We start from the raw sequence: 16093 nt of genomic DNA on the forward strand, positions 1-16093 counted from the left end.
GCTCTATGGTGGTGGTAGAGATCAAGCAAAGTCGACAGCCTCTTTAAGGAAGGCGAAGATGAAGCGGACTCGACGAGCTTTGTGCAAGGGGAGAGTATGATGATGGTGATGGTGATAACGAAACAAAGGAAGGTCGGATAGTTGACTAGGGTCAGCACTGCTCTCTGTCTGTAACGAGGGCAAGAAGCAACACACAACACTTCCCGAAGCAAAGGAGCAAAAGGAACATGACATCAAAGGACCGTCGGGGATCAAGCATCACTTTAAGTGAGCCCTTCACATCGCCCTTCTTTTGGGAATTGTCACGCGAATCCCCTCCTTCGACCGAAGGGTACAGCAGGGGGGGGGGGGGGGTTACGCAGCACAAGCAGAGCAGAGCACGCGGTCAGCAACGCTCTTCATGCGCCGAGGCAAGGATGGTAGTAAGTTGTACCGAAATTTGCCAACAACAACGAAAGGCATGCCAGCAGCTGTGCCAAGAGCTGAACCGGGGGCTTGCATGAAGCAATGCGAATCATGAGCCGAGTCGGTTCGGGAAGGAACAAGAAGAGAGCGAGCGGCGTACTCGAAGCTTCCCTTTTGCCCTCACAAGACAATGCCCCTCGTGTCTGGATTAGTCGCCGTTCTCTTTTCTTCTCCATAGTCTTTCCTATTCTTCCTCTTTCTTCTCTTGTTTCATTCCTGCTAAAACAAAGCTAGGTTGAAAAGATAAGGAGAGGGGAAGGAGGAGGAGCCTGGCGAGTGAAACAAACACCGGCCCGTTGTTGACCGTGTCGATCATCTTGTGCCAGCTGGGTTTGAACTTGGCTCGGAAAAGACCGAGCGCTCTCTTTGCTGGCGACGATGCGGTTCATTTGCAGCCAAACCCCCAAAATTGCATTTTTTTAAATAAAAAATGCCAAGTCTGATGCGAACTAGTTTTTGACCGCACATGAAGAGGGAGCAGGACGGCTCGGAGAATGAGTTGGCTTGGCATGCGACTTGCGCCTTTCCCCTCCCCCCCTTCCTCCTCACCCTCTCCCTTTTTGTATATGTTATAAGGGTGTTTGGGTTTTGCTTTGCAGTTCCGTTCCGTCATGCGACAGTCATCGAAAAGTGACAAAGGGAACGAGGATAATCGGGCCAAGGGAAGGCTCTCGGCCAGGAACCTCGCTTGATCGGAGGAGGAAACTTCTCTTTTGCCGCTCGTCGATCTCTTGCTGTGTTTGGCAAATTGCAAATTCAACCCTGGTCAAACACACACGACAGTTGTTGCCGCTCGGCATTTGTCTCCACACCTTCGACACACTTACGATGATCGGAGTCAAAGAGTTTTGCCGCCGGGGAGGCTGAGGCCTGGTGTTGTTCATTGCTGTAAGAAAGCAGGTGGAAGCTCTAACATGCTCCAAAACTCGCCAATGTTTTGGGTGGTTGGGTTGAATGCGAATGGAGATGTGTTGAATCCTCCTGCAGTTGCTGCATTGGTGTTGTTCTGCGATACAGGCACAGGTGGCGCAGCGTTGCTCTGCTGCATCGCATTACTCCGTGCATGCTGTTGCTGCGGTTGTGCGAGGCGTGGTTGCTGTGTATAGCCGTCCCCTGATGGATACGGCATTGCCTGTGCGTTGGGTTGCATTGCAACGCCAGCGCCGAGAGAAAAGTTATTGAGATCGAATCCATAAGCCATGTTCTGCTGAGGCAACCCTTGCTGCTGTTGCTGTGGAAGCACCGTGTTAGGCGGAAGAGAGTTGAAGTTCGTACCCATCAGATTGGAAGCAGAGGCCGCATTCTCGTTCCAGAAGAACGATTCGACGTCAAAGATGCCTGGTGCGAAGTCAACCGACGGCATACCACCGACATTCGACTGGTTGCCTGCAAACCCGAGACTTACTCCATCAGCGAACCCTTGCATCGGTAGAGCTGCCTCGACAACATCACCATTACCATTATCCTGACCCTCTCCCTTCTCAGCATTACCACCGCGTTTGCCTCCTTCACCTCGTCCCGACTTTTTCGCCTCAGCATCACCGATCGACGCCTCCGTCTCCGCAATCCAACTCGAAACCTTGGCCACCCCACCCCCAACCCGCACCGCACTCCCTCTCCTCCCTCCCTCCACCCGCGCACCCTGCTTCGACGCATCCTCACCAACAACCGCAAATCCATCCAACAACAACCTGTGCGCCGATGCAGCAGGCCATGTATCAGCTAACTTCTTCAACCACTGCATACACAATCCATACCTTCTCCTTGCATCCACCGCGATCTTGCCATCCGGCAGCCTTGCATTGAACACAAACATCACCGCCGCCGTAAACAGACAGTATCCCAGATCTGTCGATAACCTATCGACGATATCTCTAGACGTCGCTTCGAGTAAATCGCAGATGGTGTTGGCTGCGAGTGTTGATTGTCGATGAGAATCATTTTCGAGAACTTTTGACATGGATAGACCTTCTTCTTGAGGAATGAAAGGACGATGGAGGAGGAGTCGAGCGGTATAGTACCATAGGTTGAGGGCGAAGAAGGAAGGGAATGGTCCATCTTGTGTTCGGTCATCGTCGAGATGGAGGTGAGGGGGGAGTTTGAGTTTCCATTCTGTAAGTTGTCCGTCGAGGTCGGTTCGGACTTGTTCTTTGCCTTGTTTTCTCAGCAAAGCTTTGCGTCGAAGGGAGTGAACTTCATCGAGGATGCGTTCGACGATCTTAAATAGATGCACGCCCCAATTTAAACATGATGGAGCATGCAATCGTCGAGGAGCCGAACCAGAGGTGGCTGTAGCACGCCTTGCCCCACCTTGATCTACGTGTTGCATCTCAGTCTGATCCGACCACAACTCAAACTCATCCTCTTCCGCCTCTGACAATAGTGGCACATCAATATCCTTGGCCCTCAACCCCACCGGTCTCCCCATCTCTGCACATAACAGCTTATCCACAATATAACAATGCCATATAATCCTTATCCTCGTCTCCCTCTGCACACGATCTTGTACGATCTCAGGTCGATAGATCGGCCAGCGATGCAAACCCATATCGACCGCCATCGAGCTAGCTAAGTTGGAGAAGTTCCATGCTCTTGAAAGATCCCCTGTTCCATGAGAGTAGAGGCTGAGCAGCCAACAAGTTTGAATCGAAGCTATATCCGGTCGCAATCCTTTGGCGAGGACATGTCGTTCAGCTGCCCGACAGAAAGACTGCACTCGGTCAAGGTTAAGTTTGTGAAGCGACGGTTCGCTATCACTCGCAGTGTTAAAGGCAGAGGCGTTGCCAGGGACAACGCAAGCGGCGATCGCGTAGATAGCATAGAGTAAGCTCGAATCGAGGTTCGATCGAAGTTCTTCCCGCGAGAAGGTGACGAACCAGGGCTTGTACAGGATAGGGTAGAACGGATGAAATCCTTGCCAATAGTAGCGGAAGAGACGGTCGGTTTCTTGGTCTGACACGACCGGATCTTCAGTGGTGGTGCCAGTGGATGGACGACCATCGCGGCTAGAGCCAGGGTAGAGGCTTTGTAAATTGGCTGCGTCTTTGCGAGGTGTGAGACCTGATGGGCGTGGAGAACGGTCTTGTTGTGAGCTTGTTGTTTCTGCATCACCGACAGGTCGTGGCGACGAGATAGGTAGAAAGACAGGGGGCTTTACGTCTACTGGACCTCGATCATCACCAGATCGTCCACCGAAGGGCGCTGAGGAGCTCGAAGCGACTGATCGTGTAGCACCAATACCGATAGCTGCAGAAGGTGACTCGGCGCGATGTTGACGTTGCAAGATTCCAATGCCTGAGCTAGATCCACGATAGACCAGTTCACCTTGACGAGTTTCACCAATTACATCTTCCTCCGCTTCTGCTGCTGGATCATCAGCTTCGCTATCAGAATGCCTTGCATTGCCAAAGGAAGTAGATGAGGTAGAGGTGAGATGCTCGATCTTGATCCTTGCAGCTGACCTATCCTCAGCCATAGCCGGGCGACGGCTTCCCTTGGCTCCATCGCCTGGATCAGGCTTCTTCTCCGTCTTTGTATCAGCAATACTCAGCTCTCTGTGTGCAGAAACACGGAGAATCTGTGCACCAGCATCCTCCTTTCCCAAATGATTCACCAAGTCACGAATGGTAGTCTCCAGCGTACGAATAAGCTTGGCCTTCGCCGACTCTTTCGGACTGGAACGAAAGCCTTTGGGCGGCCCACGTTTCAACCCTGTATGATTGTACGTGCATGGAGTACGCAATACTTGACAGACGGAGCATTCGGGTTGTCGACCATCGCATTTACGCTTCTTGGCGCTGCAGGGTTGGCAAGCTTTTGCAACTCGAGTGGATGGTTTCGAGTCTATGTTGCTGGTGTCTGCCTCGGGTGTGTTGGCCGATGCAATCTTCGGGTTCAGTGCTGGAGAGCGAGAAGAAGCTGGGATGGCGGGCGAGTCGTTGGACTGTTTGCGACGTTTGGATGCTGAGGTACCGCTTTGCGGCGATGTATCCGGGGGGTCGATGGATGTGCGAGGTGCTGAATGGCCAGAGGATGAGGTGGGGTAATGGTCGTGTCCGCTCCTCTTGGAGTTATGGTCGCCGAAAGCTTCGGGACTGGAAGCGTTGGAGGCACTGCGATACGCGTGTGATGTGCGTCCTGTTGTTGAGTATAGTGGTGTGGATCGAGGTGAGGGTGAGTATGAGGCGTGTTCTGGATGCTGAAGTTGGTGCGCCGCTGAGCGGTATGGATGGGAAGAGGAAGGCATTGTGAAGAGCCCTGTTGACAGGCAATACTCTGTGGAGCTGCTTGGTCCGCTAAATAGTCTCGGCGCGAGACTCGAATGCAACGATCGGGGGGAGGCCGCAGAGTTTGGCGTGGTTGTATGTCCTGCGTTCAGCTTTGCATCCTGGGCTGAGTTGCGCTATCAATCGAGTTGGAAAGTCGATCTAGAAAGACAAGCATCAGACTACCAGGCGTAGAGGCGCAAGGTGGTGCGACGATGAGGTTGATAGAGTCGAGCGTATTGCTTGACGAGCCAACCAGATGCTGGTGCTTGTTGCGGGTAGCGATGATGGTCTTGACGATAGATGAAAAGGTGGCCAGACGGCCTTGGAAATTCTGATACTCGCTTGTTTTTCAGGCTTCTCACTTTTCCTTTCTTGCAGCTTGCCCCCACCCACTCTCAACACTTGGTTGCCATTGATCTTCCACAGCCGGATCAACACCCACATCGTTTGATGCTATCTTCAGGAACTTCTCCCTCCAAGTAAATTTTTTTTTTTTTTTTTTGAAGCAAGTCGCTTTGGTATTGCAAAGCATTCTCGGACACAAGAAGAAGGGATTCGGCTTTTATCGCTCTCTTATCGGATAAGTTAGGCTCGATGAGTAGGGATGGCTGAGGGGAAACACACAGAGCGCTGAAAAAGGGTCCACAGCAACCGCCTAAGAGCGTTTATGCGAACCCGATCGATCGGGGTGGCCTCCATGAAAAGGCCGATGACACCGATCCTTATTGCTGTCGAACATCGCAAACCTCTCGTCAAGAAAGGATCGTTGAGACATCTTGACAGAAGTCGTTGTCTTGATCAACCTCGAAGTACGCCGTGATGGTCACCTCGACCCGATCGAATGCCCGAATAGCCCACGTGAGATCCGAGTCGGCATTCTTGATCGTAAAACTCTTGAGACCAGGGGTGGTTGGGGGGAAAGGAGTCGACTAGTCGAGAGCGGCAGTCTATATACACCCACGACCGAAGGATCGAAGAGTGCGGAAAGGTTGACTACGACTTCACTGCTTGCAGCAGCCTTCCGCTTCCGCACTCTGGGAAGCTCAGACGGAGCATTGCGTGCTTAATCTGTGACCCCTCTATCAACACGTAGAGGTACATCTCTCAATCCTCAGCTTGAAGCATCTGTGAGAGCTCCTCGGACGGAGTCAGATGCTCCATATCAGTATGGCCGATATCTCTTGTCGTGGAATCCGCACCCAGGCGTGACGAGGCGAGGCAGAAAGCTATGCCGAACAAGTTGCGGAAAGCCTTAGCTGACGGTTATCCCTTTCCGCACCCGCCTATGAGCGGAACCTGGCCAAGCTTCCGTGCCGAGGCTGACATCCCTTCAGCTTATGAAAGCTTGACAAGAGCCTCACGCTCCTTGCAGAACGGAAGCACCTCTACACCAATCACTTCACCCGCTCCTCTTTGGAACGGCGATGCCGTCTCAAGCTGTCCCGCTCTCATCGCCGCCTCACAACAAACCACAGCTCAGCTCTCATCTGCGTCTCTCAGCGGACCGCACCCAAATCAACCACTTGACGCATAACAACATCATCATTCTTTAAACCCAGACCTAAATCTACAGCGTATATCTAAACAACGGACTGCTGTCCCCAATCGGCGCCTTCGTCTTCCCCTCCCTGACCAACCTTTCCCATTCCTCCCAATTCCCCTCTCTCTTCCCCTCCCTCCTCGCCTTGTTTTCACTCCAACACCACCGCATGTCCTTCCACATGCCTCGGTGCCCATTTCTCCTGATATATGAACGTAGCCACAAATCCAGCTAGATTCGCGATCATCAACTGCAACGCGTTTACCAGACAGATGAGGAATGTTGCACCATATTTTGTACGCGGGTTTGAGGTGGCGAGGAGGAGGATGTATCCTATCATTGATAGGGGGAGGAAGGAGAGGATGTAGGGTCGGCGGAGACGTGTTGGGGGAGCGGGAGGAGGAGGAACCGGCGATCTAATCGGTCAAAATAAAAGCAATGCCGGCTAAAGTGCCGCTTTGCCGCCCTTTTACCAGCGGAAGGGCAAGAAAATTTTACAGTTGGCCTCGGCTGTCAAACAGCAACGCCCTGTGCCGGGTAGCTTTTGCCCACCCTCGATGCTGTCATTGATTTGAGGCACGGTCAGCTGAACGTATAGCACCGTTTGTGCCAGGAAGGCGACCTACCTATCCATGTCAATGATGAAAGGTTCGCAACAAGGAATGAAGACGTCGGAAGAAATGTCGAATGACTCTTCTGTACTGTGTCGGAGTTTCGTGAGCCGGTTCTATACTTTGCAGGATCGAGCCCGCGCTTTGCATTGTGGCCTCCACTGTCCAACGGTATCGGTTTGAGTTGGCCGACGTTTCGACAAGGCGGGAACGACTTTGTGAGCATGGACTGCTGTGCAGGATTACAACTCATCGCCTCGCCAACCAGCTTTGATGGTCTTCCCAGGGTGAGCACAGCGAAGCAATCATGCAACCTTCAGCTCTCTACCAGGTCCAAACCGCTGTGCTGAGCAACGAATCACAGCCGAAAGCTCAAGCACAACCATCGTCCACAAGACCAAACCTGAAGACGGACTCTCTACTGAAATTGCAAATAAAACTGAAACGAAGCGGATTCTATGCTGCATCTATCGACGTTTCGACTTCTTCTTCTTCTGCCCTTTGGTCGTCTGCTGCAACTTGTCCGTCTCCCTCCCCACCACCTCAGCCGCTAGCCCCTCGACTGGCTCATCCATTTCATCCTCATAACTACTCTCTGCATCACTCCTACTATCAACCGCACCGGCCTTCGTCACCACCCTATAAGCCACTCTACAAATCATATAAAACCACATCAACAATATCACCTGCAATGCACACAGTAACACCACCAACACCCTATGCGCTGTCTTTGTAAAAAAGTCCCCTGTTAGATGATTTGTTGGCTTAAAAGTCATAGCCTTGACTGGGTCGAAAACGCAACTCCAAACCACTCGGATATACAGCAAATGCCTTGTTACTAACCAACTGAGCATGAACAGACCAAATGCAATGTCGCATGTTGTTTGCCATCCTGCATACTTTAGCATCTTGGCAATGTTTAGTGCAATATCGCTCGGGTCCATCAAACAGAGGATCGCATTGCCGACCTTGTGGAAGCTGCAGATATAACTGCCGGAGATGAGAGCGATCGTTATGACGTGATGAGAAAACATCTGCCAGTGGTCCGAACGCTTCGCTTCGAGGTGAAGGACGAATAGTTGTTGGATGTAAAACGCACAGGAGGCGAGGTAGTAAAATTTGAACAAAGGTTCGAGGCGGAATTGCGGATAGTGTGTCCAGTATTCGATCGTGTTAAAAGGCCAATAAGGTTGAGAGGAAGCGACATAGAGGCCGAGAGACCAGGAGAAAGAGTAGTAGATGAGGGAGAAGCCCTGTTCTGCGAATCGAAGGACTTCCTTTTCGCGATTGCGGAGAAGTTTCGCCCGTTCGGCGATGGAGTCAGGGGAGGAAGAGGTGCGAGTTTTGCGGGACTCGGAAAGGTGTGGCACTGCGATTTCGCCAAGGGGTAGGAGGAGATATTTCATGAGAAGAGCTCGAGCGAGGGTGAAGAGTAGGACTAGGGTTGCGACGAAGAGTGCATCTTTCAATCCTCGCTCGTACAAGTAGCCTGGCAAGCCATAGAGGAGAGCCCATGGAGCAGCGCGGACCGAGTGTGGGAGGGAGTCGTGCTTCAATGCAGCAATGGGCGAAGAAAGGGCATCGGGTACAGGGTAAGAGAGCCCCAAGCAAGCGCGTGTGAAGTTGTGCAATGCTGTAAGAGGGTGTCCAAACCCACGAGCTTCGCTGCGGAAGGGGCCGAGACTGCTTGCTTCACCGACGAGATTGGACCAGAGTTGGTGTGCACCTCGTTCGGAAGCGTTGGGTAGGTCGGATGCAAATTGTGCAAGGGAGGGCAATCTGAGCCATGATGGAATGATGGAGTGGAGTGAAGAAGGTAGATGCAAGTGGGAGGAGAGATGTGCTAGGGAGAGAGAAGACGGAGAAGAGAGTGTGTGCATGACAAGGAGTGCGATGAGCCCATTAAAAGTGTATTGAATTTGTGTGGTGAGGGACTCTTCGGCTGCTCTTCGGGTTGCAGACCATTCTCTGGATCTAAACGATGCTTTGGAGAGATAGCCTTTGGAGAAGGGCTTTTTTAAAGCCGATGATGCCATGGCGGAGGACGGCGACTGTGATGCTGCTGCCTTGGCCATCGTAGTGTGTGTGTGTGTCTAGGGTTGCTGCTGATATGCTGTTGAGAAGAGATCGCTCGGCGTGGTAGAAGATGGGGCGTGGTGATGGAGATGGTGGTGTAAAGGGTGAGATGGCTGCTGACGGTTTACTGAGGCAGGAGGCGGGCGAGGCTGGGTGGAATGAACGCCAGCAAATTCGATATGAAGTTGGTTGAAAAGTGATGCAAAGATGGTGGGTATTTGTCCACAAAAGCTCGGGTGCAACGCCAGACAAGTTGCCAATATGAAGTATTGGTTGCGTGCGAGAGAGATGTACTCGGAGGGGTGATTGGGATCGGTGGTGAGTGATGCTGATGGTGGCGGTGGCGGTGGCGGTGGAGGAAGGAGCAAGTGGATAACGAACAACAAGGAGAAGAAGAGATCTATCCTTTGGTTGGCTCCGAGAGAAAGGAGGCCTAAAAAAGAACGTGGTCAGAGTTTAACAGCAGAAGAACAAGAAGAAAAAGAAAACGCGCCCTCCTTTCGCCTCGTCCCCAGTTGAAGCATGTGACCTCTCGGAGTATGTAACTTCTACACCGAGCTCACATCTAAATGCCAACCTTGCTTACTCAGGTTTAGTGCATTACCCAGACCAACTGTCAGACATCAAGACACCAGCCAATAGACAGCCAGTGTAGTTTCTCTGTAGTTCCACAACCATGTCTTCAACCTCAACACCCTAGTACCATACATGCATACAAGGAGCATTGAGACATATATATACACTCGGATCATCTTGTACTTAGCACGCACCCATCATCACAATCGACACCTGTGATCATTGACATTTGATGCACACCCTTCAACAGATTAAGAGTCTGACTGTTCTTGCTGTAGGATCATCGTGCAAGCGGTCATGCACCGGAAACCAGGTTTGGTGTTTCCAGTTGATATTGGTGAAATCAACCAAGTAAGCTCTGTTTGGTATGTTTTGGTGAAAGTAACCAGACAGCTGAGTTCTGGTAGGTTTTGACTGACCACCTTGAACACTCTGTTCAGAGGCTATGCAGCACATCCAAAGAACTAGATTGGGAATGCTATATGATGCAGCCTCCCATATCAGCATGAGTGTTTGTAGTGCTGTTTGTTGCTTGATGGTATTTGTTGGTGTCTGGACTGCAGTAAGGTTATCACCTGCAGATGAGGGAGGTACTGGACTGCAGGTGTTATACACTGCCTTCAGTGAGAGACTGGACCACAAGTGTTGAAGAACACCACCTACAGTTGATGTCCAACTGTGATACAACACACATGTTCGAGATGTCATTGCAAAGCCCTGTGTCATAGGACCAGATGCGCAGGGGGAACTGGGATCATATGAGGAGATACCATGTGTCAAAGGTTGCGCACCTGAAACCTGAAATCTGTAGTAGAAAGACAACTACTACTTATCACAGGACCTGCACAGGAGATCGGGTCGGTGCAGGAAGATCTGAGATGAAGATGAAGATGTGGTGTGCCCAGGAAAAGGCACATGAAATGTGACATCAACTGTAAGATGGGTTTCCGGTTGATTTCAGGGAAATCAACCATGATGGGGGTTTCTGATTGGTTTTGCTGAAATCGAGCAGAACATGCTCATCTGGTTGATTTCACCAAAGCATGTCACACAAAGCCCCATTGGTATGGAACAGACCAACAGGACACAAGGAGGCAACAGGAGACTTGGTAGGGAAGGCCTCCATCATCAAAGGTAGGATAGGGCACAAGGAAGGGTCTCACATGCTAAAGGGGGTCTGAGTTTAGCCAAGAAGAGGACCAAGCTCAGGAGCAAGCAGCAGGTTACCACATAGGGGGATGTGCTCTTGATTGCATAAGGGTCAGTCACAAGGTAGACCACATGGACAAGAACAAGACAATAAGGATGGTCACATGGTCAGAGAGGGCCATCAGATAGGGGCCAAGGAATGACCATGGATTGAGGGGAGAGGGAGTCGGACCAAGAGGGTTGGCATTGGTACTGTCACAGGGCCAGCGCAAGAAGGGTGTGCCAAATTGACCGACAGCATTCATGGTAATGTCACACAGGATCAGCAGATCAACATATGAAGGGTGTGCCAAGTTGATCAGTGCCAAATCATTGGGGATCGACGGAGCTAATTGGGCTGGTAGCACATATGATTTACAAGATCAACCAAACTCTGGGTTCCAGGTTAATCTCATGAGGATCAATCAGAATCAGCCAGATCAGCATGCCTCAGCAAGTCAGCCGATACAAGCAAGTACCAGGAGATTCAGGAAGGAAGGTACTGGCATAAGAAGGAGAAGCATATGGAGATAACCACATGTAGGAGTGGGGGACCAAGCTCAGCATCATGCAGATGGTTACTGCTCAAGGGGTGCATGTGTATAGCCACACAGGACCAAGCACAGGGGGTGACTGCATGACCAAGGGGTTTGGTCACAAGGTCCAACAGGTGGCTAAGGGGATTCACAAGATAAGGATGGGAAGGTGGTCACCAGTGAAGAGAGAAGGAAATGGTGAATGGATTGGTTAAACAAAGAGGAGGAGCTGTGTTGAAGGGGTTGTCACACCTCATCAAGCAGAAAGGGAGCATGAAGGCAAAAGGGCAGTGTTGCATAACCATTACACTGTGCAGATGGTAGGGGTGCAGCATCAATGGGATTGATGCCAGCAGGAGAGACATGTCAGGGGTCTCGCGCCTGAAACCCAGGTCGGTCTGTCGAGATACTTGGTGACTATCAAGTTGTGCAACAGCTATTGTCTCAGTATCAGTCTCGACAAGCTAGTTGTTCGGTGACTATCAAGTTGCACAATGACAGTGGGTGGCATTTGTTGTATATACTATCGTAGGTTTCAGCTGGCCTCTGTGGAAACTCTGTTCAGGGGTAGCTCAGCACGATCAATATCAATACATAGGTTGTGATGACACCAAGGTCTGGTGTGAGTGTTGATGATGATGAGGTCAATGGTGTTGGTGATTGTCAGGGGTCTCGCGCCTGAAACCCAGGTCGGACTGTCGAGATACTTGGTGACTATCAAACTGTGCGACAGCTATTGTCTCGGTATTGGTGTTGATGAGCTAGTTGCTTGGCGACTATCAAGTTGCGCAATGACAGCGGGTGGCATTCGTTGTATATACTATCATAGGTTTCAGCTGGCCTCTGTGGACACTGCATTCAGGGGTAGCTCAGCACGATCAATATCAATGCATAGGTTATGATGACACCAAGGTCTGGTGTGAGTGTTGCTGATGACAAGGTTGATGGTGTCAGTGATAAGGTTGGTGAGTGTTGATGATAATGAGGTTGATGGTGTTGGTGATAAGGTTGGTGGTGTCAACATGAGTGTCCAGTGTGTTGACTGATGCTTGAGGTGATCCCCAGACTGCAGTGGACTACTGCCTTCGGTTCTACCTTGATCCAGACTGCTAACCTGCTATGGGGCGCCTTCAGATGTCAGGTAGTGGTGATACAACACACACACTATGATGAGGAGCAACCTTGATAGATTGCTGCTATGCTGACTGAAACTAATATATACTTATGCTGAAGTGATAACTAGTTATGGTGAGTAGAGTGGATGAGGATCCACTCAACCTATGATGATGAGAAAGCATGGTTATATACCTCTTCACAGCATCGCCAGCGATGCTGCTCCTGCTCTCTCTCCAGAGAGTACCTTCTTCATCGAGTGCTGTTCAGGGGCCTCTCCTGCTTGGCACCCCTGTGTCTCTTGAGTGGTGTCGACTCCTTCGACACTGCTCCTCCTCCTCATGACCTGGTGTCGACTCCTTCGACACTGCTCCTCTTCCTTTGACCAGTGACAGTTCCTTTGACTCTTGTCTCTCGAGCCCCTGAGTGGTAACCATCTGCATGCTCCTTGAGCTTGCTCCCCTTCGTGGCTGTGCCTGCTCTGTGAGCTTGGTCCTCCTCATGGCTGTGCCTGGCCTTCCTCGCATATGACTCAGTGCTCCTTTGCATGTGAGTCCATAGGAGTCCATGGTCTCCATGGAGACTGCACTACGACCATGCTCTCTACTGGTATCGACTAGATCTTCGATACCTGTGCTCCTTCCATATGAACCAGTGACCCTCCTGCTTCTTGAGCATCCAGGCCCATGACAGTCACCATCCATTTGTACATATCAAGAATGTTCTGTTTGTTTCTCTGCTAATGCAAGCAAGGTGGTGTTTGAGTTAACTGGTATGATCCAAGATCACCCAGCTTGAATACTCACCAACACTGGCACAGGCCTATCCATAGTTTCAGAATCTTTTGTCCATAAGTACCACTTAAACACAAAACCAACAAAAACATGATCCGTACATGGTGTCACCAGACACCAACTTGCCATTAACAGCTCTGCTATGGTGCAGGTAGTTATTGGAAAACACAAACTAGGGGCAGTGGAGGCATCAGTAGCTGACACCACTGAGTATGACCTCATTTTGGGTTTCTCAGAACTGAAAAGGTTGAGACCAACAATCCAGTGGGATACTGGCCAACTCAAATTCAAGACCCAAACTCAGAAGGACCAACCAGAAGAGTCAGGAGCCCTATGACAGGCACCCCTGAAGATAAACAAAAGGGATCCCCCTGATAAGAACTATAAGTCTATTAAACTTCATGGACATGAGTTCATATCAGTGGAATGACTGATCCAAGCAGCTTTGGAGGATGGCCCTATTGGGTTCATGCTGCTAGACACTCTGCCCTCATCTCTCCTGGCATTTGGATTTGTGCCTACTGGAGCTGATTGAGGGGTAGAGATGGAGGTAGAGGCAGATAAACCAGTTACAGTCAAGGACATACCAAAACTATACTGACACCTATGAGAGGTGTTTTACAAGGTGGAAGCAGACAAGCTACCACCACACATGGAGCACAATCTATGGCTTGAACTGGCTGAAAATGGTAAGCCCCCTCAAGGACCATTATATCTCAAGGGACCAAAGGAAATGGCCAAATTACACAAGTATCTTGATGAAAATCTAGCCAAAGGTTTCATATGGCCATCGAAAAGCCCTGCAAGATCACCAGTGCTCTTTGTACCTAAGAAGGATGGAGGGTTATGACACTGTGTCAATTACAGGGGTCTGAATGAAATCATGATCAAGAACTGAGCACCATTGCCACTAATCAATGAGCAGTTGTTCCTCCTACACAAGGCACAGATATATTCAAAATTGGATCTCAAGGCAGCATATAACCTTATCCATATTGCAGATGGAGATGAATGGAAGACAGCATTTGGCACCCAGCTGGGTCTTTATGAGTATTTGGTGATGCCATTCAGCCTAGCTAATGCTCCTGCCCACTTCCAGTCATTCATCAACCACATCTTCTGTGATATTATTGGAATATATGTGGTGGTATACCTGGATGACTTCCTAATCTTTAGTGACATGAAGGAGGAACATATCATGCACATTACTGAGATTCTGACATGCTTGAAGAAGCATCAACTATTCACCAAGCTGTCAAAATGTGAATTCCATACAGACACCATTGAATTCTTAGGGTATATCATAAAACCCACAGGGATAGAAATGGACCCAGACAAAGTACAAATGGTTACAGAATGGCTGATACTGGAGTCAATTCATGACATCCAGCACTTCCTGGGCTTTGCAAACTTCTACCAGAGGTTCATAGCCCATTTTGCATGCATTGCGAAACTGCTTACATCATTAGTAAAGCCCACAGAGCAATTCAAGAAGTTCAAGTTACCCAAGGATGCCAAGCAGGCTTTTCACAAGCTCATCCAATCATTTATGACAGCTGGGGTGTTGAAGCACTTCGACTATCACTTGCTGACCCAGCTAGAGATGGATGCAAGTGACTTTGCCATTGCTTGGGTATTAAAACAAGAACATGAAGGATGCTGGCATCCAGTAGCATACTATTCTCACAAGATGGCATCAGCAGAAAAGAATTATGAGATACATGATAAAGAGCTCCTAGCAGTTGTGGCATGCCTCACCCAGTGGCACCACATGTTAGCTGGACTACCCAATCAGCTTGTCATTCTTACAGATCATGAAGCTCTCAAATACTTTAAGTCCCAACATTGTATTACTGGAAGACAAGCTAGATGGGCAGTATTGTTGGTCAATTTTGATTTCATGCTACAATATTGTCCAGGCAATAAGGCTGGAGAACCAGATGCATTAACTCAGAGGAGGGACATGCAACCCATTGGGGAGGAACAGGAACACAATGTGCAGCAGTTACTACCACCTGTCAGCGGTCGTGTACCTGGAACCCGAGAATTACCGGTCTGGGTGATTTCAGCCAATTTCAGTGAGCATGCTTGAGGATGCACCTATCAGCCAATTTCACTGAAACTGCTTGAAGGCTGTTTGTTTGATGGGTTTCAGCTAACTGCTGTGAACACTCCATTCAGTGGTAGCACAGCACAGTCAGTTCCAGCTTGTTGCAGAACCCTTAGTGTAGGAATGAGGTTTGTCCACTTCAACACAAGTGTTCAAGGTGTTGATGATCAAATGGTGAATCAATAAGAGAAGTCCAGACTGCAGTATGTATACTGCCTTCAGAGAGGCAATTATCTGGACTGCAGTATGACTGCCTACAGATGACATCAATGAGAGGTGATACAACACACCTACTCAGATTAGTAGCAATGGCCTGCAATTGCACTATATGATGGAAACAACTAAGTATACATTACAGTAGAGTATAGTTTAGTTAAGAATAGAGTGGATGCCAGATCCACTCATTCACTATGGCAGCAGGGTGTATTTATCTCCTCTCGCCATAGTGTCTTCATCACCATGGCCCCTCCCCTCTCCTCCACACAGGGTATGGTGTCCCTGTCCATTGGGTATGGCCTCCCCATCTCTCCTGTTCTATCTGACTCCTGCAGCTATCCTGCCCCTCCTATCCTTCCTATCCCTACTTCCTGTTGAGGCACCAATCCTACTTCATCGACTTCATCATGCTCAGGGGTCTCCTCCCACCTCATCTGATGGCAAGGTCTCTGGTACCCCACTCTCAATAGCCATTCCTCTGATCTCGGTGGGGCACCTTCATCTGGTCATGGGGCTGGTTGATCTGCTTCATCTCAGGCCAGTCTTGGTGAAACCTCTCTGTACCCACCATCCCAACCAATCTCGATGAAGTTTCTCTTC

At 49.9% G+C, this 16093-nt stretch overlaps 4 protein-coding genes across 4 annotated transcripts; 2 read left to right on the forward strand and 2 right to left on the reverse strand.

Moving 5' to 3' along the window:
* Nucleotides 1-1345: 1345 nt before the first annotated feature.
* UHO2_04337 (uncharacterized protein) lies at nt 1346-4711 on the reverse strand (the record flags this gene model as incomplete). The annotated part of the gene is made up of 1 exon (XM_041556010.1): nt 1346-4711. One exon carries the CDS (start codon nt 4709-4711, stop codon nt 1346-1348), a length of 3366 nt encoding a protein of 1121 aa, XP_041411944.1.
* Nucleotides 4712-5961: 1250 nt separating this feature from the next.
* Nucleotides 5962-6267, forward strand: UHO2_04338 (uncharacterized protein; the record flags this gene model as incomplete). The annotated part of the gene is made up of 1 exon (XM_041556011.1): nt 5962-6267. The coding sequence occupies one exon, from the start codon at nt 5962-5964 to the stop codon at nt 6265-6267; it is 306 nt and encodes a 101-aa protein (XP_041411945.1).
* A 1084-nt stretch (nt 6268-7351) lies between these two features.
* On the reverse strand, nt 7352-8959 carry UHO2_04339 (uncharacterized protein; the record flags this gene model as incomplete). The annotated part of the gene is made up of 1 exon (XM_041556012.1): nt 7352-8959. The coding sequence occupies one exon, from the start codon at nt 8957-8959 to the stop codon at nt 7352-7354; it is 1608 nt and encodes a 535-aa protein (XP_041411946.1).
* Nucleotides 8960-9833: 874 nt separating this feature from the next.
* UHO2_04340 (uncharacterized protein) lies at nt 9834-10418 on the forward strand (the record flags this gene model as incomplete). Its single annotated transcript, XM_041556013.1, has 3 exons — nt 9834-9939; nt 9977-10159; nt 10375-10418. 3 exons carry the CDS (start codon nt 9834-9836, stop codon nt 10416-10418), a joined length of 333 nt encoding a protein of 110 aa, XP_041411947.1.
* Between the last annotated feature and the right edge of the window lie 5675 nt (nt 10419-16093).

This window comes from Ustilago hordei (genome assembly GCF_900519145.1).
Source record: "Ustilago hordei strain Uho2 genome assembly, contig: UHO2_contig_08, whole genome shotgun sequence".
NCBI classification, from domain to species: domain Eukaryota; kingdom Fungi; phylum Basidiomycota; class Ustilaginomycetes; order Ustilaginales; family Ustilaginaceae; genus Ustilago; species Ustilago hordei.